The sequence below is a fragment of the Cricetulus griseus genome (assembly GCF_003668045.3).
Source record: "Cricetulus griseus strain 17A/GY chromosome 1 unlocalized genomic scaffold, alternate assembly CriGri-PICRH-1.0 chr1_1, whole genome shotgun sequence".
NCBI classification, from domain to species: domain Eukaryota; kingdom Metazoa; phylum Chordata; class Mammalia; order Rodentia; family Cricetidae; genus Cricetulus; species Cricetulus griseus.
Window position 1 is genome coordinate 31,719,409 of NW_023276807.1, and position 25,423 is coordinate 31,744,831.

A 25,423-nucleotide genomic window follows, 5' to 3' on the forward strand; every position below is an offset into this window, starting at 1 on the left:
ATGATCTCCAGTGACACTATTCTCACAGCTACCCTGAAACTAAGGCTGTGTCCTAAGACAAGTGTAGCAGAACTGAGCTGAAAGGGGCCACACAGTCTTTAAGAAAAACTAACTTAAACCCATTTTCTCCTTTCAAATGGAGCTAAACCCTGCATCATTGGATGATTATAGCATGAGTGGGTGAGCAAGCAGCTGTTAGCTGCATCAGTCTAGGAGGCTGATAGTATTTTCTGACACACTCCCAATCTCCAGATCCAGTTTTTATCAGTCTGCACTGATCTAAGACTATTCAAAACTAATACAATTTTTGTCTTCAACATCCTTTCTTCGCTAGACTGAAGCAATGTTTAAAAAGTCCTGTGTGCTATTTAGAAAAGCACAATGAATTTCAGTATTTAAACACACATACATGTACACAAACATTTTAAGAAACCCATTAAGATATTCTGAGTATACAATTATTCATGTTATTATATTATTATTAAATGACATAATTTGAAGAATTTTGTTAAAATATTAGAAAAAGTCAAAGCAGCAACCTAGAAACGCTGATAGCTACTCCTTTCTCTAAAGCAGTGGTTCTCACCCTTCCTAACGCTGTGACCTTTTAATACGGTTCTTCGTGCTGCTGTGCTGGTCTCCAATGATAAAATTGCAGACCTGGTTATTTGTTATTTCATAACTGTAATTTTGCTATTATGAATAGTAATATAAATATCTGATATGGGGCCCCCAAAGGGGTCAAGACCCACAGGCTGAGGACTGCACTGAAGCCTATGTTGCACAGACACATGGCCACACTGAGGATGCTTCCGGGGGTCTCACCTGCTTTCGAGCGTCCACGTCAGCAGCATCTTCAATGTAGGTGTCATCTATTTCACGTTCTTCCAGTTCCTTCTCAGCATTTTCTGGTAGAACGATTTCAAAATCGTTCTTAGGTGCAGGGAGGCCCAACAACCCTAGACGGAGATGTTCTCGAGACTCTCTTTCCTGTAGAAAAGAATTGGTCCTTCTCAATCCACACCATAAGTACAGGCTAACATTCTCTAAGAACTTAGAAAACACCAGGGCATGGTGGCACATGCCTATAATTACAAAACTCAGGAGGCTGAGGCAGAAGGATTGCCACAAATGCAAATCAGCTTGGGTCTCAAAAACAAAACAAAACAAAAAGGTTTCTGAAACAACTGGCTTGGGAATAGCAAGATGGCTCAGCCAATAAAGGTGCTTGCTGCCAAGACTGATCATCTGAATCTGATTCATAAGATGCACAAGGTAGGGGCTGGAGAGATGGCTCAGTGGTTAAGAGCACCGACTGCTCTTCCAGAGGTCCTGAGTTCAATTCCCAGCAACCACATGGTGGCTCACAACCATCCATTATAAGAACTGGTGCCCTCTTCTGGTGTGCAGATTTACATTGAAGCAGAATGTTGTATACATAATAAAAATAAAATCTTTAAAAAAAAAAAAAGTTGTTCTCTGACCCAAACATCCATACCATAGTGTGTGTGCATCTGTGTAGCCATATAAATATACACTTAAGAAAACAAAGCATAATAAAACAGTTAGCTTAATGACTATAGAAAAATGATCTTCAGAAATAGATTTTGTTTATTCTCTTATCTTCCTACATTAAGATCAAACAAAACCTTGACTTGAAATAAATCAGTGTATTTGGAAAATGTCTCAAAACTAATTCTTTAGAGACAGAAAAAAAGCTGTTTGATCTGCATTTGATAATACAAAGGGGGGGGAGCTGGAGAGATGGCTCAGCAGTTAAGAGCACTGGCAGTTCTTCCAGAGGACCTGGGTTCAATTCCAAGCACCCAGATGGCAGCTCACAACTGTATCTCCAGCTCCAGGGTATCTAATACCCTCACAGAAACATACATGTAGGCAAAACACCAATACACATTAAAATAAAAAATTAAATTAAATTTTAAAATTTGGGGCTGGAACTGTCTCTCAGTGCAGAACACCTGCTTAGCAGATTGAAGGCCCCTAGGCTCAATGTCAATAGAAAATAGAACTGGCACTTACCATCTGCTTCACATAAGAGGGGTCACTGTAGTCCGCCATTCCATCCTCTGGATTAATGTTTAACTTATCTCTAAGTGGTGTTCTACCTGGGGTAGCATTAGTGACTTGTTTGGGGGTCGTTCCACTTCGGGGAGTCAGCCCTTCAGCTCCATTAGAAGGAGTCCTAGACAAACAGAATTCTAAGTCATGGTAAATGCATAAAATAAGGAATAAAGACACCAAAACCTTGCTTTATCTTATCTAGATTAAAAGTTTGGTTTGGTGAACATACTATTTACATGTACTGTACTGGCTTCTAGACCTAATGTCTGACATTTTGCCTCCCTGTTATCAGGTTTACCAAACATTTTTGACCTTTGATACATTAGACTAAGAACAGGCAGCTGGCAGGGAGGTTGGACCTGGGGCACTCAAGGGCTGGAGAGATGGCTTAGATGGTCGGCTCTTCCAGACCAGTTCAACTCTTGCAGACCAGACCCAGGTTCAATTTCTAGCACCCACATGAAGGTATCAACCATCTTTAACTCCAGTTCTGTGGCCTCCAAGGACACCAAATACCCTCTCTGGCCTCCAAGGACACCAGGTACACCCAATTAGGAAACATCAAAAAGGTAAGCTGAACACTAGTTCCATCCTCTGTCAACATACTCAAAAAAAAAAAAAAAAAAAAATCCTGCCAAGGTCCTTAGATTCAAGCTTTTCTAAAATATGAAACATATATGAAACATGCTGATTTTCACAATACCTGAAAGGGGTAGACAAAACCGTATTTGGAGTCTGCACAACCTGCCGCTGTGGGGTCACACCAGAGAAGTCACTCTCATGCAGTGGGGTATTGAGCCCACCTTTCAATGGAGTGTCCACATTGGTCAAAGCCATGAGGTTCTGAGCTTCCTGCAGGTAAAGAAGAGTGCACAATAGTTCAGAAAGTCTAGCAGAGCCCTCCCTCTGGTCTATTACACAAATCTTGATACAGACAGAATTTCTATACATTCTATGAATGAAAACAAAGAAAATGAATACTGTGCCATAACAGAATCCAGCACTTTCATTCCTTTGTCAACCTAACACATCATATCAGGAGTTCTGAATAAAATTTACATGTCAAGATATGCTATTGTCACCAGATGTGGCTGCCACATTCCTGTAATCCCAGGACCTGGAATGGAGAAGGACAATCAGCAGTTCAAAGGCCACCCTCAGCTACATACAGTGAATCTGAAGCCAACCTGTGCTACCTGAGATCCTATGTCAAAAAAGGAGGGGGAGGGGGACCACACTGCTGTGAGTTCATGTATGAAGCTGCCAAGAGCTTCTCCATTACCCAGGCAGATCTCTTTACAGTCAAGTACTAAGAACTCAAAGTTCCTAATATAAGCCAAATGTCACAACACTCAAATTTTAGTCTGGCTTCATCGATAATTCTTTATAATTCTTTATCCAGTGTTCATAAGCATCTCTGAATCTCTGCTTCTTCTGCTGGGAAGTTAAGACATTCCTAAGAAGCCAATACACTTCGTAAGACTCATGGGCTTTTGGCTATGACTGTGAAATAATCAGGCTCTTTTTAGTTCGCACTCTGCTTTAACTACCTTTGCCTGATAATACCTTAGTTTCCAGCTCAGTGTCTATGGCAGACTTCGTTTTTCAAAGACAGCATAAGCATCTCTCTCACACTCACTCTGTCTGCCTTCAGTGCTCCTTTCTTCCCACTCCCCTTACATACAGGCAGGTTAATGTTTCACCTTGACTAACAGAATGCAGCAAGAGTAGCACAGCTTCATTTCCAAAACTAGTTTAAAACCATGATGTAGCTTCCTCCACTCACACCTCTTAGATCTGTCTGAGATAACAGGAGAGCCGACTGCTATGATGAAGACGGTACAAACCACTCACAGATGTAGGCAGACATGGGTTTGTGTCATCCACCCTGCTAAGTCACCAACATATATCCAGCATCACTATGACACATGGAGGATGACACCCCCCTCTTGTGTTCCAGCCATCCTCAAACACTGAGTGCTCCCAGCTGAGGTTCTAGACATCGTAAGGCAGGGGCAAGGCACTTTTTACATGCCTTACTCGAATTCCTAACCCACAGCAGTCACTAAGATGCAAAATGGAGACAGCTGGGGCAAGACTTGCTCCATGATATCTTCACTTGTGGAGTCCAGAATCTCATACTAACAAAGCCCTGAGCATTCTTTGCTACTCCAAATACAAAGTGTCTCCTGGGAAGACAGGCTTAGAACTTCTGCATAAAAGGAAAGGAATAAATGACAAAGCACCCCGAAGAGCAGAGATAACATGACTTATGTTATGCACCACCATTCTAAGGAGGCAAAAGGTAGAAAACAGACTATCCTTCAAAACACCCAAAAATGACATAACCAAATGACCTGACAGACTAATGGTTCCTCTGAAACCTGTCTCCTACTCAGGGAATTATTCTGTCACCTGAATATGCAGAACTTTCATTCCTTTGTCACCCTAACACATCACATCAGGAGTTCTGAATGAAGTTTACATGTCAAGATATGCTATTGTCACCAGATATGGCTGCCACATGCCTGTAATCCCAGCACCTGGGATGGAGAGGCAGGATGATCTATATATTCTGCATACTGAAATGTTCCCACAATCTCCCCACAATCCCCCCAGCCCCTATAGTTCCAAGGCAAAATGAAGGTAAGGATGCACCATGAGGCAGCAGCTGCCATTTGTTAGAGGTACCGAGACATACACACACATACACACACACACACACACACACACACACACACACACACACACAGTGTCCTTGCAATGCTCTGCTCCATGTTCAGTGTTCTGAGCCAGCCCTGGGGACCAACAGCAGCAGCTCCACAGTTTCAGATACAGTAGCCACCAAGAGTCAACAATTGGAGGGGAGGGGTTAGAGAGATGGCTCAGAGGATAAGAGCACTGGCAGCTCTTGAAGAAGACCCAGGTTCAATTCCAGACACACACAAGGCAGTTCTCAACTGTCTGTAACTCAAGTTCTAAGGATCCAACACCCTTTTCTGACTGAAGTAGGAACCACACCTAAATGGTGCAGATATAGTGCAGACAAAACATCTATACACAAAAAACTTAGAAGCATAAAACTGTAAGGCCTATGCCTTCTTGACAAGTACAAAATGGAGGTGGAGGGCCAGGCCAGCTCCAAAATGCTGTGCATAAACACCCTGCGAGCTCGGTTTCTGTACTCTGATAATGCTCTAGGATCACAGTTGTCAAGACTGGTTCAAACTGCTGGCCCTACCCACACAACCCAAACCACATGGTGCCCTCCACAGTGACACTTAAAAAAACAAAACAGCGTGAAAGGCTCACTGTGTAACACACCAGCATACCTGCAGTATCCTGTCTTGGGAGGCCGGTGTCCTTGGTGTTCTCAGAGCGATGCTGTTGTTGGTGACATTGTACTCAGACAGGAGAGTGCTGGAAGCAGAGTTCGTGATTCCAGACTCCTCTGCAGTCTGCCGAGCAACTTCACTGGCCTGGCCTACCTTGACAACTTCTTGGAGCTCTGCATCTGAAATCTAACGGACACGATCAGCCTGGTAAACTCTTTAACAGATAACGGAGCAGCATAAACTTTCCATGTTTCAAAAGGATGACTTGCTGGAGCTGGGGCAAGGACAGACCTCACTGCACCACTTAATTTTGCCTGACTTTAAAATTCTCAAACTAAAATTTTAAGCCTTCCATTTACTACTGGGGTGAGGGGTGGGGGCGGAGAGATTCACATTATAAACAACTGGCTACAACATATATATTTCCATACTTAAAAGTGTTTTAGTATTTTTATTCTTTCAGAATCCACAATGTTTATTGATCATATTTAACACCCCAAGTTCTTCCCAGATTTAGTTCATCCTCCCTACCCACCCACCTCCATGTTTTCTTTTTTTAGATATGGAGTGGGTCATAAATCTGTATGCCACCCTTGCACAGGGGCCATGCTAATTTTCTATGAATTGTCCCCATGTCAGTGTATGTGTTCTCTATACTTAATATGCTTTATGCTAATATACTGACAGGTTGCTTGCACCAAGAACATAAGTGCTTCTGAAAATCAACTATCATACATAGAACATTGAATCACATGATATCTAGGAAAAATCTAAAAGTGTTACTTCTATAGTTTTACGAAAAGAAATATCATAAAAGAATATTAAGAAAAACTTCAATTAAGAACTACAACCAGTAGAAGCAGAAGCATGTGACAAACTGCTTATGTCTCATCAGCGGACTGTCTCCATGTGGTGTCTCCATTAGACAGGAAGCACAGACTTGAGACAGATGACATACACATGCAGATTCACACAACCACACACAGGCTTATCCCATTACCTGAGGAGCAGGCAGCACTAACTTGCTTCTCTTTTTAGTAAACTCAGAGACACCACTAGTTTGAAGAATAGCTGACGGTAAATCGGATTCTTTTTTCCTTTTTAAGTGCTGTTTGTCTTTTTTTCTATCTCTTCCTTCTTTTTCACTATCACAGATCAAGACAGAAAAAGGATTTTGAGTTACATGTAGGCAATAGTATCAAAAGTTATATAAATATTAAGACTTTAAACAACTCCATCTCTTGTCGGGGGTTGGTGGCACACGCCTGTAATCTCAGCACTTGGGACACAGAGGCAGCAGATCACTGTGAGTTCGAGGCCAGCCTGGTCTACAGAGCAAGTTCTAGGACAGCCTCCAAAACAATACAAAGAAACCCTGTCTCAGGGGAAAAAAAAATACAATAACTCTACTATGTTTATATCTACACAGAAATACATATGAGCATAAGAAAATGGAGGGGCTGGAGAGATGGCTCAGAGGTTAAGAGCACTGACTGCTCCTCTTCCAGAGGTCCTGAGTTCAATTCCCAGCAACCACATGGTGGTTCACAACCATCTGTATGAGATCTGCTGCCCTCTTCTGACCTGCAGGCAGAACACTGTATACATAATAAAAAACAAATAAAATCTTTAAAAAAAAAAAAAGAAAAGAAAATGGTGGAAATGAGTATGCAGAAAAAGATAAATGAAGGAAACAGAATTACAATAGATCATAATTGTTTTAATCTAACAATTTATAGATCATAAATTGCTTTAAATTTAACTTTAATTGTTAAGTTACTATAATTTTAAAGGTTCATACAAAACTTTTTAACATTTTATTTAGGGTTGGGAATGCACCCATGTACTATGATGTTTGTGTAGGACTCAGAGGACAACTGGTAAAAGCTGGCTCTCTCCTACCACGTGGGTCCCAGATATGGAACTCAGATCATTAGGTTTGACAGCAGGTCTCTTTCCCCACTGGGCCATCTTGCTGCCCAACTAAAGAAAAAACTATTAAGAGCATGGTCATAATGACAAATAACACCAAAAGTTGTTGGAAGCCTAAACCAGCCTCAGGCAATATTTGAAAAGCACCTGTTTTCTTCCCTACCCCAGCCAGGTCTACTGATTAGTTTTTTTTCTGTTTGGAAGAGCCTCCATAAACAAAAGTTCTAACACTCAAGAAAATTCTGTTTTATAGTGGTCACAGAATACATGTTATATAGCATAATATATACTATAGGCTATTATTTATTATATAATACATAAGCCTGGCGGTAGTGTTGCACGCCTTTAATCCCAGCATTCAGGAGACAGAGGCAGGCAGATCTCTGTGAGTTTGAGACCAACCTGGTCTACAAGAGCTAGTTCCAGGACAGCCTCCAAAGGCACAGAGAAACACTATCTAGAAAAACCAAAAAAAAAAAAAAAAAAAAAAAAGAAGAACTATATAATATGTATTCTAGTTTATAGTGGTATAGCTAAGTAAAAATTCCTATTGATAGAAATGAAAGTGATGTGAGTAGCAAATAAAAAAATTAAAACTTCTATCACAAAGACCACCCTACAACCAGCAAATAGTTCAAGATTCCATAGGAACACATACATCTCTAAAATGGACAAAGAGAGACAAAAACATAAACAAATCAGGTGCAAAGACTTAAGAATGCAGCAAACATGTCTTTTCTTTGTAAGAAAAAAAAAAAGGAAAATTTTTTCACCTTAAAAATAAAGTTGGTTAGGCCAATGAGACAGCTCAACACATAGGTTTTTGCCTCATAAGCTCAGTACCCTGAACTGATGACCAGAACTCATAAACAGTCAACACCACATGGGTGTCTTGACTCCACACATTCTCCAGAATGAACACACACACAAACTTGAATTCATAGAGCTAAAGAGAGGAAATCAGGTGGATCCCTGAATCTCAAAGACCAAAATTTGGTGAACTCCAAGACAATGAGAAGCAACAAGGAAGACTGAGGTTACAGTTCAACAGCAGAGCTCTTACCTAGTATGGGGTGGGAGTGGGGAGACTACAAAGAAAACAGCTCCTAAGGAACAACACTCATAGTTGATCTCATCTCCAAATACACAAGCACACACCCACATGCACCCAACCAATACAAACTCGAAACTATACTGGATCACATACAAGCCAGACTAGATCTGGTAAGATTTCTCCATTCAGGTCATTAGCAAAACATATAACCTGTCTAAAACATATAAAAATATTAAGATGTCATTAGTAAAAGAATAAGAGGGGCATGGTGGTGTTTAATCACAACACTAGGGAGACAGAGGCAGTTGGATCTCTAAGTCTGAGGACAGCCTGGCCTACCTGATCTACATAAGAACACCCAGGGCTACGTGGTGAGATTCTGTCTCCCAAAAAAAGTAAATAAGTAAGCCAATTAATAATAAAGATGTCATTAGAAATGGTAATCAGGCTGGAGAGGTGGCTCAGTGGTTAAGGGCACTGGCTGCTCTTCCTTCCAGAGGACCCCAGTTTGATTTCCAACACCCATATAATGGTTCACCACCATCTCTAACTCGAGTTCCACAGGATTCAATGTCCTTTTCTGGCCTCCATAAGTCTCATGCACATATGAGGTACATACACATACAGGCAAAACACCCATGCAGATTCAAAAAAATGTCATCAGTGAGTAAACAGTCTACTAAAACATGATCACTAATTCAAGAAACACACATCAGGTCAGTAGATGGTTTAGCAGGTAAAGCCACCTGCCTCCCAAACCTGACAATCCCATGACCCACATGGCAGAGGGAGAAAAAAAATCCTGTCTTCTGACCTCCACACCACACATAAATATACAAAACAAACACACACACACATACAACAGACAAAAATGGTTTTTAAAATAACTGCACATTGTATTATATACTAAAAACATGACAGCCTGGGTCACTCATTTTCTCACAAAGGAAAACTTATTAAACAAGCAAAAGCATAAGGAGGACCACTCACTCTAAATCATAAACACCTGGCCTTCCCCAAGTCCTACTGCACCTATCTCCAAACTCAAAGGACTCACGATCTTAGCTCTCCATCAAGATCCTGCTGTCGTAACTTCCTGAAGTCTGCATCAAGGGCTTGGTAATTTTCCTCAGAAGTATCATAAAAACCAAGAGCTGGCTTTTTTTCAAATGGGATTTCAGCATTATAATCAACTCCTCTCTTCTTTTTCCTTTTCTTCTGAATTTCTATGCCAGCTGCTCGAAGCTCTCGTCTTTTCTGAAGGGCAGCAAGGCGCCTGGAGGAAAAAAAAAAATGTAGAACCACTTTGAAAACCAACACTGCCAGGGAAAGATGGGTTGATCCAACAGCATTAAGAAAACTATCAGGTTATCTGAAAAAAAGAAGTATTTACTCAAACCATTAGCTCACACCATTTGCCAAATTCCAGTTCTGATTTAAAAACACAGTAAGGCAAAAAGGGAAAAGCAAAGAAACTGTAAAAGTGAATGTGTACCTTATCTCTCTGAACAAGAAATGTAGCTACTAATAAATTAAGCAGCAAATGTTGAGATTTATATTTTCTAGCTGCAGCACAAAAAATTCATAAACTTGCTACTAATCAAAAATGGTTAAATAAAATTTATGTACAGGGTGGACTTTGGAGGAGTTGCAGGTGAATACGATCAATACAGTGTATGAAATTATAAAGCAATTAACAAAATATTATTTTTAAAATTTATGTAAACTTTTTTGGGGGGGAGGGAGACGTAGGTTTTTCTGTGTGGCTTTGAAGCCTGTCCTAGCTTCAAAGCTAGCTCTTGTAGACCAGACTGGTGGAAAACTCACAGAGATCTGCCTGCCTCTGACTCCTGAGGGATTAAAGGCTGGGATTAAAGGCACGCACCACCACCATTCCTGCTTAATCTATGTAAACTTTTAAACCTATTTTTTTTTTTAGTTTATGTATGTCTGTGAGTGAACACCACGTGCTACAGCACACAAGAAGGCCAGAAGAGGGCGTTAGAACTCTTGGAGCTGGAGTCACACAGGTGGTTGTAGTTGGGAACAGAACTGTGGTTCTCTGCAAGAGCAACGAGTTGTCTCAACAAAAAGAAAAAAAAAAAAAGAAGTGTAGAAAGCAGACAGTCTCCAGCAAAGATAATGAGCATCAATTGGGATGGCTTTCTTCAAAATGTTTAGAGTTTAAACTCAGGAGGCAGAGACAGGCAAATTTCTGAGTTGGAGGCCAGCTTGACCTACAGAGAAAGTTCTAAGACAGCAACAGCTACACCGACAAACAATACCTTGAAAACAACAACAACAAAAAAAAGAGTTGAGAAACTTACATTAAAAGCTGAATTTTTTCATTTTTTTAAGCCACTTCTGACTTCAACCAAGAAAAATTAACACAAGTAAGGACTTCATCTGAGACTGTTCTGCTGAACACGGGCCACAATCTAATTCACCAATAAGAATTAATGGAATGAACTGACAAAAGATGTAAAGCAAAGCTTCTTTATATATAACTTCTATATAATCTTGAGAAAACATTTTATACAAAAATTTACTCTTACACAGAAAGAGTAAGGCAGAGCCAAGTAAAATGAACAAATGGAGAAGCATGCAAAAAGTTACATGCATTTCTTTCTATCAGCCAGTGTGGAGAAGCCAAGGACATCGATATTAACAAGTGGCAATCAATAGAGGGTAAAATTCCATTTAATTCAGTTTTCCCTTTGTATTTACCAATGATGCGTAAATGAGAAAAGCTATTCACAGTATTAAAGATAGAGAAACAAATCACAAACCAGTACATACACATGAGTATGTATGTACCAGTATTAAAGCACAAGGAATTCAATAGCACTCCTGCGGATAAAATAAAAGGTCATGGCAAATATATAAACATTCAAGAAAATCTACCTAAACTTGGTAAGAACGGCAAGCAGTTAACAGACCATCTCCCTTCTACTCACCGGCTTCTAGAGGAGGGAACTCCACACAGGCACAGCCAATAACATGGCCCCCTTCTCCCTGACAGCTAGATGTCAACAGACTTGGAGTCCAGGAGAGGCAGGACAGGACATCAGCATTTCTCACCCTGCCACCAGACACCCAACTGCAAAGGTTTCTTCCACCCAAAGAAGGGTTCTCCCCTGGACACACTAACTGGGAACACAGCCCTGTGAGCTCTTTTTGCTCCAGCTTCTGAAATGAAGATTCCTCTCAGAGAGAGTCGAGGACTGCTTCCCACCCCTGCTCCCCAGCACATTCGGCTCCTTAAGCAAGAGTGTCAATCAGAGGAGACACAGTCAGAGCCCTGAAGAAGACACAAGACTTAAAAGCACTGACTTTATCTATAACATGAACACCAGCTAAAGGGCACTTTCAAAAGCTGAGGAAGCGTGGTAAATATTGATACGGAAGGGGAACAGATTCCGTGTATGTCGACCTGTGGGCCCACTAACTTGACTGGAATATAGAGGATAGAGCCCCTCCTGGAGTCAAAATAAATGTCAAAGGCTGATCTCAAAATGATCTCTTCAAGGAACCCACACTAGATCACATCTGACTACAGTGCACTGCTGAATGTACTACAAAGACAGCTGGATGCCATCAGCAAAGGGGAGCAACAAGAACCTGCCCAAACCATGCCTTCCCAGTGACTGTGGAGTCCAAGACTTCCCTCCCTCAGCATGAGCAGCAACACACAGCTTGTCCTTGTCTCCAAGGACAGCAACAGAACGATTTCCCTGAAGTGATGAAGCTGGTCTCAGAACAATAATCACCTGGATGGGAAGGAGACAGTACCCACAACTACTACGTTACCACACATAAAACATGCAGTTTCCAGGAAAACAAATATGAGGCGGGGCGGTGGTGGTGCACACCTTTAATCCCAGCACTCAGGAAGCAGAGGCAGGTGGGTCTCTGTGAGTTCGAGACCAGCCTGGTCTACAAGAGCTAGTTCCAGGACAGCCTCCAAAGCCACAGAGAAACCCTGTCTCAAAGGAAAAAAAAAAACAAAACAAAACAAGAAAACAAATATGAAACCTGAGGAAATCAGTTACAGGGGAACCCCAGCAAGATTAACAAAATGAATATGAGATGTGACTATATATGTTAATGGCTTTACAGACATCTACAATGAAAGAAGTCCTGAAGGATGTATTCAAAAAGTAAATTTCATTCTTTAAATAACAGAAACAAAGACTAAACACACTAGAGAACATTCACAACATCATACTATGTGAATCTAACTAAAACAGATGCTATTGTATCAACCACATCCTAACACAAAGAGATGAACAGAAGTGGAAGGAAAGGCATACTCATTTATAATCAGTGAAAGTGATTCTCAGTTGTAAGAAACAGATAAAACAATTTAACATCTGGAGTAGTCTTGTACTGTGCTTCACACACAGGTCAGTTCTACCTGTTGCAAGAGGTATGCCGTGCACAGCTTATATAAACACAGATGCCATCTATAAGAAATGGTAGGGTAGATTAAAATCTGCACAGATGTACTTCAATCATTCCTAACCAAACTTAAAAGACTTTCACAGATGCAATTACTATATTCTCTGTCAACTCATTGAAGAAAGAAAGAAAGAAAGAAAGAAAGAAAGAAAGAAAGAAAGAAAGAAAGAAATGGCTTCCAAAAAACTGGGTTCCCAAATAGCCTTAGACATAATGGAAAAGTATTTTCCAACCTTCCAATACTTAACCCTCAAGATTACACAGAGTAGGGAGGTAGCAGGAAATGTAGTGCCTCATCTTACGTTTCTGTTCACTATCCGTGTGTCACACTCCGATCAAATCTGACTACACTAATGAATGGCCAGCTATGCCAAAAAGCATCCTCCATGCCAGGATCCAGGCACTGGAAACACAAACACAATGCTTACTACCCACTAGGTCAAGAATCAATTTCTAGACAGCACAGGAGTAAAAAAAAAAGGCCCTCAGTAGACAGTGGGGTGGAGAATTAGTTCAATACCCGAATCCCACAAGCCAAAAGCTAGCTGCACACAGTCCAGATGGTATCGTTACCAAATTTATCTTGGTTTCTGGGCAACAGAATGATATTAATTATGAATTTAATTAACCAAAAGGAAGCAAGGAAAACGAAGGGGAAAGCCTGAGTAAAAGGCAATGCCTAACTAACTCACTTTTTAAACGCAAAGAGCCTTAGAATTTGGTTCAGGGTTCATTTACTCCCTCTTTTATGTTCAGCTGAGATTCCTCCCTCACAGCCAGTACCAGCTCAATACTCATCAAGAAGGGTGAGGAAAGGTACTGACAGTCATATAAATGCCAACATGCTACAGTGTGCTGGGTCAAATGCCCACAACTTCTGCCATGCTTAGCAAAGTTTTTTTAAGTATTTTTCCTGTAACCATTCTGAATTGGTTAGGAAGAAAATACAGAAGTTGTTTTTGTTTGATCCAGAACAATAAACATACTGAGGAGTAACAGCAAAATGGGAATTCGCCAGTTAAAATAGTCAGCAACAGAGCTGACAACCATACAGTTTTCCTGAGCCCAAGGATGCACAACTAATTCTTGAACATGGAATGAAAAAACATGCCTTGCTTCTTCCAGCTGCTTCTCTCTTGCTTTCCTCTTAGCCTTCTTTCCTTGAGTATTAGCCAGGCGGGCTCGAGCCTCAGAAAGCATTTCAAGTTCATCTGCAAAAGTAAAGACAAGAAAATCTAAGTTCCCCTCCAACATCAGCAGTCAGGCATACCTAAGCGCTTACAACTACAGACAAGAGCATGAATGCACTCACCACTGGTACAAGCTAAGTCAGAGAAAGTCAGGTTACAAATCAACCCATCACGAACTTCCTAGCTATGTAAGTCTGGTCCCATATTTACCTCTGTGAATGTTTCCCTTTAAAACTAGAATAAGCCCTACCTCAGAGATCCTGAGAAGAGCTAAGGAAAGTGAAGCCATCAAGAATGCAGCAGGTCTTCACTCACTGGAAGCTCAACTATAATACCTTAGCATCAACAAACTGCCACATTGATGATGGGGGCGGTCCCTCTGTATGCTGTGAATGTATGTTACTCTTATTGGTTGATGAATAAAGCTGTTTTGGCCTCTGACAGGCAGGATGTAGCCAGGCAGGAAATGTAGGCCAGACTACCAGACTGAGAATGCTGGGAAGGGAAACAAAAGAGTCACAAGAGAGATACCATGTAGCCACTGAAGGAGTAACATGCCAGAGCATTACAGGTAAGGCACAGCCTCCTGACAATACATATTTTAATACAAATGGGTTAATTGGGCTGGAGAGATGCCTCAGAGGTTAAGAGCACTGGCTCCTCTTCCAGAGATCATGAGTTCAATTCCCAGCAACCACATGGTGGCTCACAACCATCCATAATGAGATCTGGTGCCCTCTTCTGGTGTGTAGGCAGGAACAATGTATACACAATAAATAAAATTTAAAAAAGAGAAAGAACTGGGTTAATTAAAAGCTAGCCAATAAGAAGACTGAGCTATCGGCCAAACAGTTTATAATTAACATGAGCCTCAGTGTGTTTATTTGTGACTGAAGGCAGGACTGGGCAGGCAGAAACATGAGGCAAGAACTTCCATGTAAAACCTCACAAAAGCTTAAGAAGGGTTCTGCATGCCACACTGGGCTTCCTGGTCTCAGTCTCAGGCAGGCCATGGTGCAGAGACACTGTGGCAGTCAGGCTTGAACACTTCATGCCATGTTCCCACCCTCAGTAGACAGAGGCTGCGTCTCCAAGCTGCAAACATACTGCATGGCAGATTTCATACAGACAAAAAAGGTTTATGGGCAGTGTGCAACAAGTTGCTTGATGGCGACATAGACAAGAGTTGGAAAGCAGAACTGGGTGTGGAAAGCCAGCTGCTGCTATGTGGTCAGAAAAAGTAGATACATAGTAAAGACAAATTCAGAGAAACCAAATCTCTAAAGAGTATACAGTGTGTTTGGGAGAGAAAAGAAAAAGGATAAAGTCCTTAAAAGGAAATAAGAGTAGCTGGGTGTGGTGGCGCATGCCTATAATCTCAGCACTCGGGAGGCAGCCGCAGGTGGATCTCTGTGATTTCAAGGCCAGTGTGATCTACAGAGTGAGGTCAAGGACAGCCAAAGTTACACAGAGAAACCCTGTCTCAAAAAACCAAAATCCATACCAATGCAAAATATTCATTTCTATATCATATTCCCCTTTTTTTTTTTAAAGAAAGCGATTGACTGTGATCATTAACCATTTATAACCAACCCCATTTAAATGAAAAACATTTACAAACAATATTTAGGAATGTGGGAATAGTTCTCTCCTAACTACTTCCTGCTTTTGGGGGAGCACTATCAATCCCAAGGGGATCCTGAGAAAACCCAGAACCATGACCAAATCCTGGCTGTAGTAGTCTGTGAGCCTGCATGTCTCAGCTGTTTTGGATGTTGGATCACCTGGGCCACTGCTTCAAGGGGTCTTACTTGATCAAATGATATGAGTAACAACTAATCATCGTTACAAAATGGTGTCAGGACATGGTTTTACTAACTTCCACATAAAAACTTGACAAAAGCTTAGAAAGAGATTTTAGAAGCAAAGGAACAAAGACAAGCACGACTTCTTGGTAGCAGCATTTTCTCAGGTGGTCTCTGTTTTGCTAGAGACAAGCAGAGACTGCAGCGACTCCTTTAAGAGAGGCTTCCTGACTCAGCATAAGACTCTTTTAGCAATGCTGTTTAGGAGATAAAAGGCTCGTGGCCAGAAAAAGATAAAGATTTACAATAAACACAGATTCAGATGAAGAAAAACCTCTAAAGATTACAGTGTGTTTAAAAATATATGTAGGCTTATGAGAGAAAAGAAACAGGAAAGGAAGGAAGGGAGGAAGGGAGGGGAGGGAGGGAGGGAGGGAGGGAGGAGCCAGTCAGTGGTGGTGCCGCACGCCGGTAGGATTTGCTGAAGGAAGCAGAGGCAGAGGGATTTCCCCAGAGAAACCCTGTCTCAGAAAAAAGAAAAAAGAAGGAAGTAAAAGAACTAGAATAATAAGTAAGCCACGTAAAGGTGGAAACACAGAGCGTCCGGATACTATATGCTATATTGTTGTCTTTAAAATGATTGAGGAAGGAGCAACAACTATTAACAGACATCTGATTTCAATGCTGCTGAATTAATGCAACTTCTATATTTTAAAAATGCTTTGACTTCTAAACTTAAATATAAGGACAGGTTACTTGGGAAAAGTTTTTACTTGTGTTTCCACAGAAAATGGAAAGCTATGGATTCCTTCCAGACTAATATGGTTTGATCAAGCAAGACCCCCTGAAGCAGTGGCCCAACTGATCCCACATCCAAAACAGCTGAGATGATGCAGTCATAGACCACTACAGCCAGGATTTCTGTGTTTTGTCATGATCCCCATGGTATGGACATTGCCCGCAACCAGCAGGAAACAGTTTGGAATGAACGACACCCAAATTCCCAAATATTGTTTATAAATGTTTGTTTTTGTTTAAATGGGGCTGGTTATAAATGGTAATGATCACAGTCAATCTCTTTTTAAAGGAATGGGATATAGAAATGAATACTTTGCAGTGGTATGGCTTTTCATTTATTGATACAACTTTAAGGTCAATTTTGTGATATGTATATTTCTCCTCTTGTTTAGGTATTGTGTTTATACAGATCTTTTAAAATGTAATGCATAATTAAATACAGATTATATAGTCACCTAAAATAGTCAGAACTTATAATTAGGTTAGTTAGGTTTTCTAGATATATAGAGATGTATCTGAGATGGATAGATATTCTTCAAACCTTTCAAAGACCTACAGAATATATGGCATTTAAATGGTTTAGGGTTTTTCATGCCAGTGAGACACAACTGCTCCTGACACACCAAACGGCTGAGAGGAAGATGGACATCGAAGAAACTCGTTATGGAGTTTGCTTTCAACATGGCAAGATTAGCCATTTGGGCAAGAAACTGCTCTTGCCTGGACTGTTTGTTGCTGTATAAACTGGACATGCAGGACCCACAGGAAAGTGACTGCTGAACTTACAAAACAAGACAGTCCTGAAGGGTTCCTGCTGAAATGGAGAAGTGTGCCAGACACACTGTGGCCTATAAGCTGAAGATGGATGCCCCAACGTTACAGAGGAACTTTGGGTGACTGTCCAGGTAACAAGATGACTCTGTCAGTTCTAGAGTTTATATATTATCCTTCTGTGGTCTTTGATGGAGTTGAAGATAGTTATTGTTATAGTTTTCTTTAGTTATTATAAAAGATAAGCTACATATAAGACTTCAGACTCAAAGATAGGATAGGTGATAGAATATTTTCTTTAAATCTAGCTAAATGTTAATGGACTAAATATTGTAACTGTAGTTCTTACTTGATAACTGTCTTGTTACGTATTTTACTATGTTAATGTTAAAACCCTTCTCTTTATTTAGACAGAAAAGAGGAGATAGTGGGGGAGGTCCTTCTGTGTATGTTTATGTTATCGGTTGCTGAACAAAGCACTGCTGGCCAATAGGGGAGCAAGACAGGTGTGACTAGGAGCCGAGGAGAATTCTGGGAAATGTAGTAAAGAGAAGTCTTGTGATCCAGGCAGGCAGTGACATAGCAGGCAGACTCAGAATATAAGCAAGGACAAGCAGGAAGTCACTCTCTTCCTCTTCTTCCCCCTCTCTTCTCTGGAGCAGCCACGTGAGCCCGACAAGAGAGGATGCATGCTGCCAGCATCCTTGATCAGATAAGTCTTTATAAAATATATAGATTAGTAATTATGGTTGATAATTAAGACTGAGCTAGCAAGTAAGAAATCCTAGTCATTGCCCAGCAGCATTGTACCTAAAATAAGTCTCTGTTATTTTGGGCACCCACGTGGCGGCGGGGCTCAGGCAGCTTGGTGGAAAGATTTATGGTTACACACTTATATCACTGTCCTCTCTCTACTGTTCCCTCCTTAAAAATTGCCAATTCAGTATCTGAAGGGGAGGGCCTGGTGCCTATAGCTTTAAAAGTTTCCTAAGGTCGAACAGCTAATAAACAGCAGCTACAAATCCAAAGCCTAACCCCTGACTCCAGACTCACTGCCTCACAGAACCATAGTGACTCTCCAGCACAGTGTCTTACAGCACAGCCTTTTCGTGGAGAATAAATCAACCTGAAGTCAAAGAAACCCTGAGGTCCCATATGCCAGCTTGCTGCCTTTTTCTAGAAATGGAATGGGAAACAGGACCCTGAAAGCTCACCACTCACCTCTGGGACATCTACCTACTACACTGCTCAACTCATCAAATGAAATGGGAAATGGAAAATAAAGGGGCATCAGCCAAAAGAGCAGCTACTCTGCAATTTTAAAAAAAGGGAGGGACAGACATATTTGGGGAGATACTTAGAATAATAACCACTGACAGTACTGGGATTCTAAAAAGTCAGGAGCTGAAAAGGAACTAACAAGAATGTAAGGAAGGCCTGAGTCATCTGTAGACACTAAGCATCCACTTACCCTCATCCATATCAATCGGATCAGGCCGAGCTGGTTTTGTCTCTGGATTTGGGTCTATTTCTCCAGGTTTAAGCTTTCGGGGGTCATCTGTTGTTTCCTCCTCATTGTCCCTTTGGGCAGTTTTGTCCCTTGGGGGAAAAAAAGCCCAGATAAGTTAATTATAGTAATCACACCACTTGATATTAGAGTTACCAAGGTTCCAAGCTCTGGCACTCATTCTTACCCAAAATAGCCAACAGATGAGCATTATGAAAAATAGTATCTACTAATACTTCATGTGAATAAAGTGGCACTAAAATCCTCTAATTTCAGTGCTTTTCACTCATGATGGAATGAGCAACCTTCACTAGCAAACATGATCAATCAGGTAAATAAAGACACTACTGAACACAACAACATCCTAACCAGTCCTCAGCAGCACTGGTGACAGGTGACCCTCATCGCCCGCTCTCTCATTTTTCTAAGGTAAGTGTAACTTGCATACTTTGTAACAGAAGACACAATATACTCAACCATGTGACATTTGGAATACAGAGTTCAATGGCTTTAGTTTCTCTGGCTTTAATTAGTCATAATTGGAAATGCTAAATATGTTCAGCAAAATAACACACATACATATTCTTCAAGATGCTATAAGAGGTCCACTTACAGGAGGAATTCATAGTGCTCCAAACACTGGGCTGCTGTTCTTCCAATGATTGGAGCAATGGTCCTCCACTGCGTTGGCATCAGCTTGGCCAAGTGTAACAGTTTTTCTTCCTCTTCTCTAGACCACTCAGTTTTTTTAATGCTTGGATCCAGCCATTCATACCTATTAGAGACAGCATTTCACACATTTGTCAGTGACCCAGAATAAACGTCCAGTTTACACATTAGGTGTATCAATTGTCTAAAATCACATGTTCTCGTCCTTCAATCACTTATACTATTCATTGTAAAGTTAAACTTATTCATCTTCCCTCTTCACATTACAGTGTTTTAAGTATGTAAAATTAGTAATACCGGGCAGTGTTGGTGCACGCCTTTAATCCCAGCACTCAGGAGGCAGAGACAGGCAGATCTCGGTGAATTAGGGGCCGGCTAATCTGCTGTACTTTTAACTTTAAACTACGTTGGCATCTTCCACCTTCTACGGTCTGCCTGATCTGCCTTGTCTATCACACAATTAGCTGGATGAGAGTCTACCCAAGTTTCTAAGTCCTCACCACCACTGGGGCTGGAGGTGGGCTGGAGCTTAAAACCACTAAGTAAAGAGACTCTGATGGGGAATGTTCTTCTGTGTATGTATTTGTCTTGCTGGTTGATGAATAACACTGATTGGCCAGGCAGGATGATAGATAGGACTAGGAGACAAGGAAGATCCTGGGAAGTGTAGGCAGAGAAGAGTTGTCATGAGATCCCAGGAAGTGATGTAGCTGAGCAGAAACTGCCACTAGCTAACCACAGAGGTCTGGAGGTCTGTACAGACAGGCAGGAAGTGATGTAGCTGGGCACGATCAGTATATAAGCAGGGACAAACGGGAAATCATTCTCTTCTCTGTGGAGACGCTGAGCCAGCCGTCATGTAGCAAGAAAGGAGTTGCAGGTCTGGTAAGCCAAGACCACGTGGAAATACATGGATTAGTAGTTGTGGGTTAATAATTAAGTCAGAGCTAGCCAATAAGAAACCCAAGCCAAGCCGGCATTGGTGGCGCACGCCTTTAATCCCAGCACTCGGGAGGCAGAGGCAGGCGGATCTCTGTGAGTTCAAGACCAACCTGGTCTCCAGAGAGGATAGGCTCCAAAGCTACACAGAGAAACCCTGTCTCAAAAAACCAAAAAAAAAAAAAAGAAAAAAGAAAAGAAACGCAAGCCAATGGCCAACAATTTTATGATTAATATAGTGTATTGTGTATTATTTGGGGGATGAAGCAGCAGCAGGACCCAGGCGGCTGGCAGGAAAGAGTAGGCGTAACAGGACTCAAACTACCACAAACCTGAAAACCACCTTCCTTCTACTCTGCATCTGGCCCTTCATACAACCCAAGCTATTCTCAAAGCACACCGGCTGCAGTGGGGCCTGTTCATTCAAGCCAAGACCAAGGACTGATGTCCACCACCCTGTGACTTAAAAAGGATGCCACCACAGAATGTTGGTGTGTGTTGCATTTTAGTGTAGCAAATATGAAATAATGCAACCCTATTATAAGGAAGCCAACTACTATGACCTGACCTAGAAAAATCAAGCATTGTTCAGCATGATTTCTTTGGGAAAATAAGTCCCAAAACAACCAATTTATAAACTTTCATAACAAACTCATCCACTGAGCTGAGGCCCACCTTATCTAAGATTCTATATTTTGTCTCACAAGGCATTCTCAAATAAACACATAAACTTACTCAAATAGGGCTTCACAACTGATCCGTTAGTGCTAAGTATTATTTATGCTAAATTGTGAGAAAACTGACAGGGCAAAAGGGAGGAAGAAATGGTTTGCTTAAGACCACATGGGAAGCCCATCTTTCTCCAAACTTCCCTCCCTATCACAGTTCTTGTTTTTCCCCTTAGGGGAGGTTTCAAGGAGACAGTTCATTCATCACAATCAGGATCCTGTTGTTTTCCACTTACTGTCCGGTACGTACCATCTGGCTTTGCACTGCTTTGCCGATTTCCTATGCAGCAATGAGGCAATCCTAGACCACTGGTTTTTCCCATATTTCATTACCGCTGCTTTCAGAATCTCATCCTAAAAGAGTTGCCAAAGAGAATGCATTCAGTCACAAACCTCCAAATAAGAAGAGGCAAAATTTAAATTAATTCCTGCAGATTTCCTATAGAGAAACACACACAGTCATGGGTGGGGGGCATGAAAACATCATTACAGTTAATGATAAAAAGCATAAAAGAATCTAAAGGAGGTGACTGGAGAGACAGCTTAGAGGCTAAGAGCATGTACTGTTCTTTGCAGAAGACCTGAGTTCAATTCCCAGTATCCACATCAGGTGTCAGGGCCCATAAAGATGGCTCCGCTTCATCTTGGCTCAAGGTCAGAGAGTTCAAAACTAACTATCCTTAGTAATTCAAATTACCTAAAGGTCTACAGTGTGGCTACAGTAGGAAGTTTGGTCTTGGTCATGAATGTCTTATCTAAATAACAAAAGACTTAGTCTGATGTGTGGTTACTCTTGACCCAAGGCTAGATGAGTCTAAGGTCTGGTTACCAAATGCTTGGAGAATTAAGGAAGAAAGTCTGTTTGCTCCTGGTACATTATTAAATCTTTCACCATGTTCCCCTTTTTGGTTGATGAAGGTTCCCCTTTTACAAATGGTGAAGAACTCATGGGATTGCCTTCCTGTCTCTATCCTGTGTCTGTCTTTTTCTTAAGCATCTTTACCTACCATTTCTCAATCCATACTCCCCCTCTCAGGTATGAACTGGACAAGTCCTCTGGACCCAACTGAAGCCCCACAAAGACAGGCTTCAACAGAGAGGCCACTAGAGATGGCTACCTGTAGCCATCTACAAACTACCTGTAACTCCAGCTCCAGGAGGACCCAAAGCCTCTGGCTACTGAGGGCACCTGTACTCATGAACATGCCCATATACAGAAACGTAATTTTTAAAAATGAAAATAACTGACCCAGAGACTTCCAAATCCCTGGTACCAGTCCCGCCTCCATCCACCAGACTAGGTAGGTATTTCCAGCCCAGCTTCCTCTGCCCTGCTCAGGCACACCTGAGGCCAGGGGACTGCTCATGGGATCCTAATTTACCGGGATCCAACATATCCAGAGAATGCCGCTCAGTTCATCCTGTAATCCGTTTACAAAGGTACAGCTTTTTTATTGCAAAAAGGGATTTTTCTCTAACCAAAGGCAAATTTTTGACTGCTGAGATACTAAACAGACAGACAACCCTCAAATGCTCAGAGATATAGAGAACATGGCATTTAAAATGTTTTGTTAAAAAGCTTTTCATAAGAAAGTGACAGGCCAGCTGCTGGCCCCACCCCATTTCCTCCAAAAAGACTGATGGGCACTGAAGAAACTTCATCTCAAGTCAGTGACAACGCTAGTCACTGAGAAACCCTGCCCTTCACCTCAACTGCTACAAAGTACTCCAGACTATGGACAAGAGGACAGTGGAAACGACTCTTTCCCTGTGATGCTTGGGCCAGTGGTAGGCAAGCCTTCCTGTAGTCTGTAATCCACAGGTCACAAGTTATCAGCAAGAAGGCAGGTGTCCTGCAGCCCACTACTATAGATGGGGTTGACTGTCAGTGCAGCCTGCTGGCAAGTCTCTGTTATTCTTTAATCATTAATTCAGGTAAAATCTTATCCTTCTCAAGAACTCTGATGCTTTTGACTGGTAGTCTTGCCGGCTTAAAGCAAAACAAATTTCAGGAACAGATATTTTAGGGTTTATCTATGTGAAGATAGGAAAGTGTAAAGTGTATAAAGGTCTGGGAATGAAGTTACGAAGGTCTGAGGATGGAAAGGTGTAACACGGTGGATAAATGCAAGTTATGAAGGTCTGAAAATGGAAGGTCTAAGATGGTAATGTAAAAAGGCTTAAGTGATGATAAAGTGAGTTGAGACATTAAAAAGAATGAAATATGTTCCTGATTTCTCTATTTCTCATGCTACTGTTCATAGTAAAGTTCTACAATACCACTATAGGATCATAACTAAGATGCTTTTCATTGTCCTAAAAAAAAAATCTGTCAATTTTAAAATGTTAATGTTAATGCTTTGAGCCAAGTTGCTGCTAACAAAATATGCTGCTAATGTGTTTGTTGCCACAAACTCTAAGGATTCTTGTAAGTTCCAGGGAGCTGAATTGGAGCCAAACAAACAGGTCAGATTCATTCCAGTTATTCAATCTTGCCCTGGTCCCAGGACTCCCTTCCCTCATGTTAGGACTCCTCGGGAACCCCTCATTCATCTTATAATCTTCCCCTCAAGTGACAGGACCTAAGAAAAAAAATTTTTCTAAACTTAACCTTGTCCTGCTCTGCCAACATCTTGCCAGGTCTAAGAGGCGCCAGCGAGTTCCATACAGCCTGGACTGCGATGAAACAACCAGCTACCCCAAGACGTGGCAGCACCCCAACCTTCTCAGGTCCCCCAAAGATGGTCAACAGGAAACAGTCTTGAGAATTCGACGCCCTTATTCCTTAATCTGCCATGTCTAACACCTCATCTTTTTTTTAATAATAAGTAAAGGTGGGATTGAAAGGTTCAGGCATTATGCTGGCCTGCCCCTGTTACCTGGCAGAATCCACTCAGGCAGTACAGTACTCAGGTCAGCCCAGGGTTCCATGGGAACCAAGGCTGCACGCAGGTGCAAAGGACCCTTTAAAAGACAGAACCCGCCCACTTATGCTCTCTCTACACTTCTCTCTACACTCTTCTCTTCTCTGTCTGCTTCTGCTTCTCTTTTCTCTCTATGGCGACCGGCCATGGCAGTCAGCCATTAACCCTGTTTCTCTTCTCCTTTAATCTCTACTCTGCCGGGCCTATAATAAACTGGTTAATATGTCTAATATGTCTCTTAGTCTTATGTCTCATCCGCCTCTTTTCTTCTTTATCTTTAATTTAAACAAAAATTTAACAATGATAGTTTATATAAGTGACCCGGAAAAACTCTACCAGGGAACTCCTACAGCTGATAAACACCTTCAGCAAAGTGGCAGGATACAAGATTAACTCAAAAAAAGTCAGTAGCCCGGGGCTGGAGAGATGGCTCAGAGGTTAAGAGCACCGACTGCTCTTCCAGAGGTCCTGAGTTCAATTCCCAGCAACCACATGGTGGCTCACAACCATCCGTTATGAGATCTGGTGCCCTCTTCTGATGTGCAGATATACATGGAAGCAGAATGTTGTATACATAATAAATAAATAAAATCTTAAAAAATGCTTTAAATGCTTTCTTCTTAAAAAAAAAAAAAAGTCAGTAGCCCTACTATATAGAGATGATAAATGTGCTGAGAAAGAAATCAGAGATACATCACCCTTTACAATTGCCACAAACAGCATAAAATATCTTGGGGTAACACTAACCAAAAAAGTGAAAGACCTGTACCATAAGAATTTTGAGTCTTTAAAGAAATTAAAGATGATACCAGGAAATGGAAGGATCTCCCATGCTCTTGGATAGGTAGGATCAACATAGTAAAAATGGCAATCTTGCCAAAAGCAATCTACAGATTCAATGCAATCCCCATCAAAATCCCAGCACAATTCTTCACAGACCTTGAAAGAACAATTCTCAACTTTATATGGAAAAACAAAAGAGCCAGGATAGCCGAAACAACCCTGTACAATAAAGGAACTTCTGGAGGCATCACCATCCCTGACTTCTATTACAGAGCTATAGTCCTGAAAACAGCTTGGTATTGGCACAAAAATAGACAGGTAGACCAACGGAATCAAGTTGAAAACCCTGATATTAACCCACACACCTAGGAACACCTGATTTTTGACAAAGAAACTAAAGTTATACAATGGAATAAATAAAATATCTCCAACAAAAATAGTGCTG

General features: G+C 41.3%; 1 protein-coding gene and 1 pseudogene across 1 annotated transcript in view; both read right to left on the bottom strand.

Annotated features, from left to right (window-relative positions):
- Cdc5l (cell division cycle 5 like) overlaps positions 1-25,423 on the bottom strand; it is a 46,410-nt gene that overhangs the window by 17,662 nt on the left and 3,325 nt on the right. Inside the window, exons 2-11 of the mRNA XM_027387423.2 lie at positions 21,522-21,625; positions 19,549-19,710; positions 18,900-19,027; positions 13,976-14,075; positions 9,461-9,679; positions 6,418-6,562; positions 5,415-5,603; positions 2,786-2,934; positions 2,041-2,203; positions 826-990 (exon numbers count right to left, since the gene is read on the bottom strand). Coding sequence (XP_027243224.1) covers positions 826-990; positions 2,041-2,203; positions 2,786-2,934; positions 5,415-5,603; positions 6,418-6,562; positions 9,461-9,679; positions 13,976-14,075; positions 18,900-19,027; positions 19,549-19,710; positions 21,522-21,625 — 1,524 coding nt within the window. The remainder of the gene's footprint in view (positions 1-825; positions 991-2,040; positions 2,204-2,785; positions 2,935-5,414; positions 5,604-6,417; positions 6,563-9,460; positions 9,680-13,975; positions 14,076-18,899; positions 19,028-19,548; positions 19,711-21,521; positions 21,626-25,423) is intronic.
- LOC113832333 lies at positions 5,974-6,074 on the bottom strand (annotated as a pseudogene).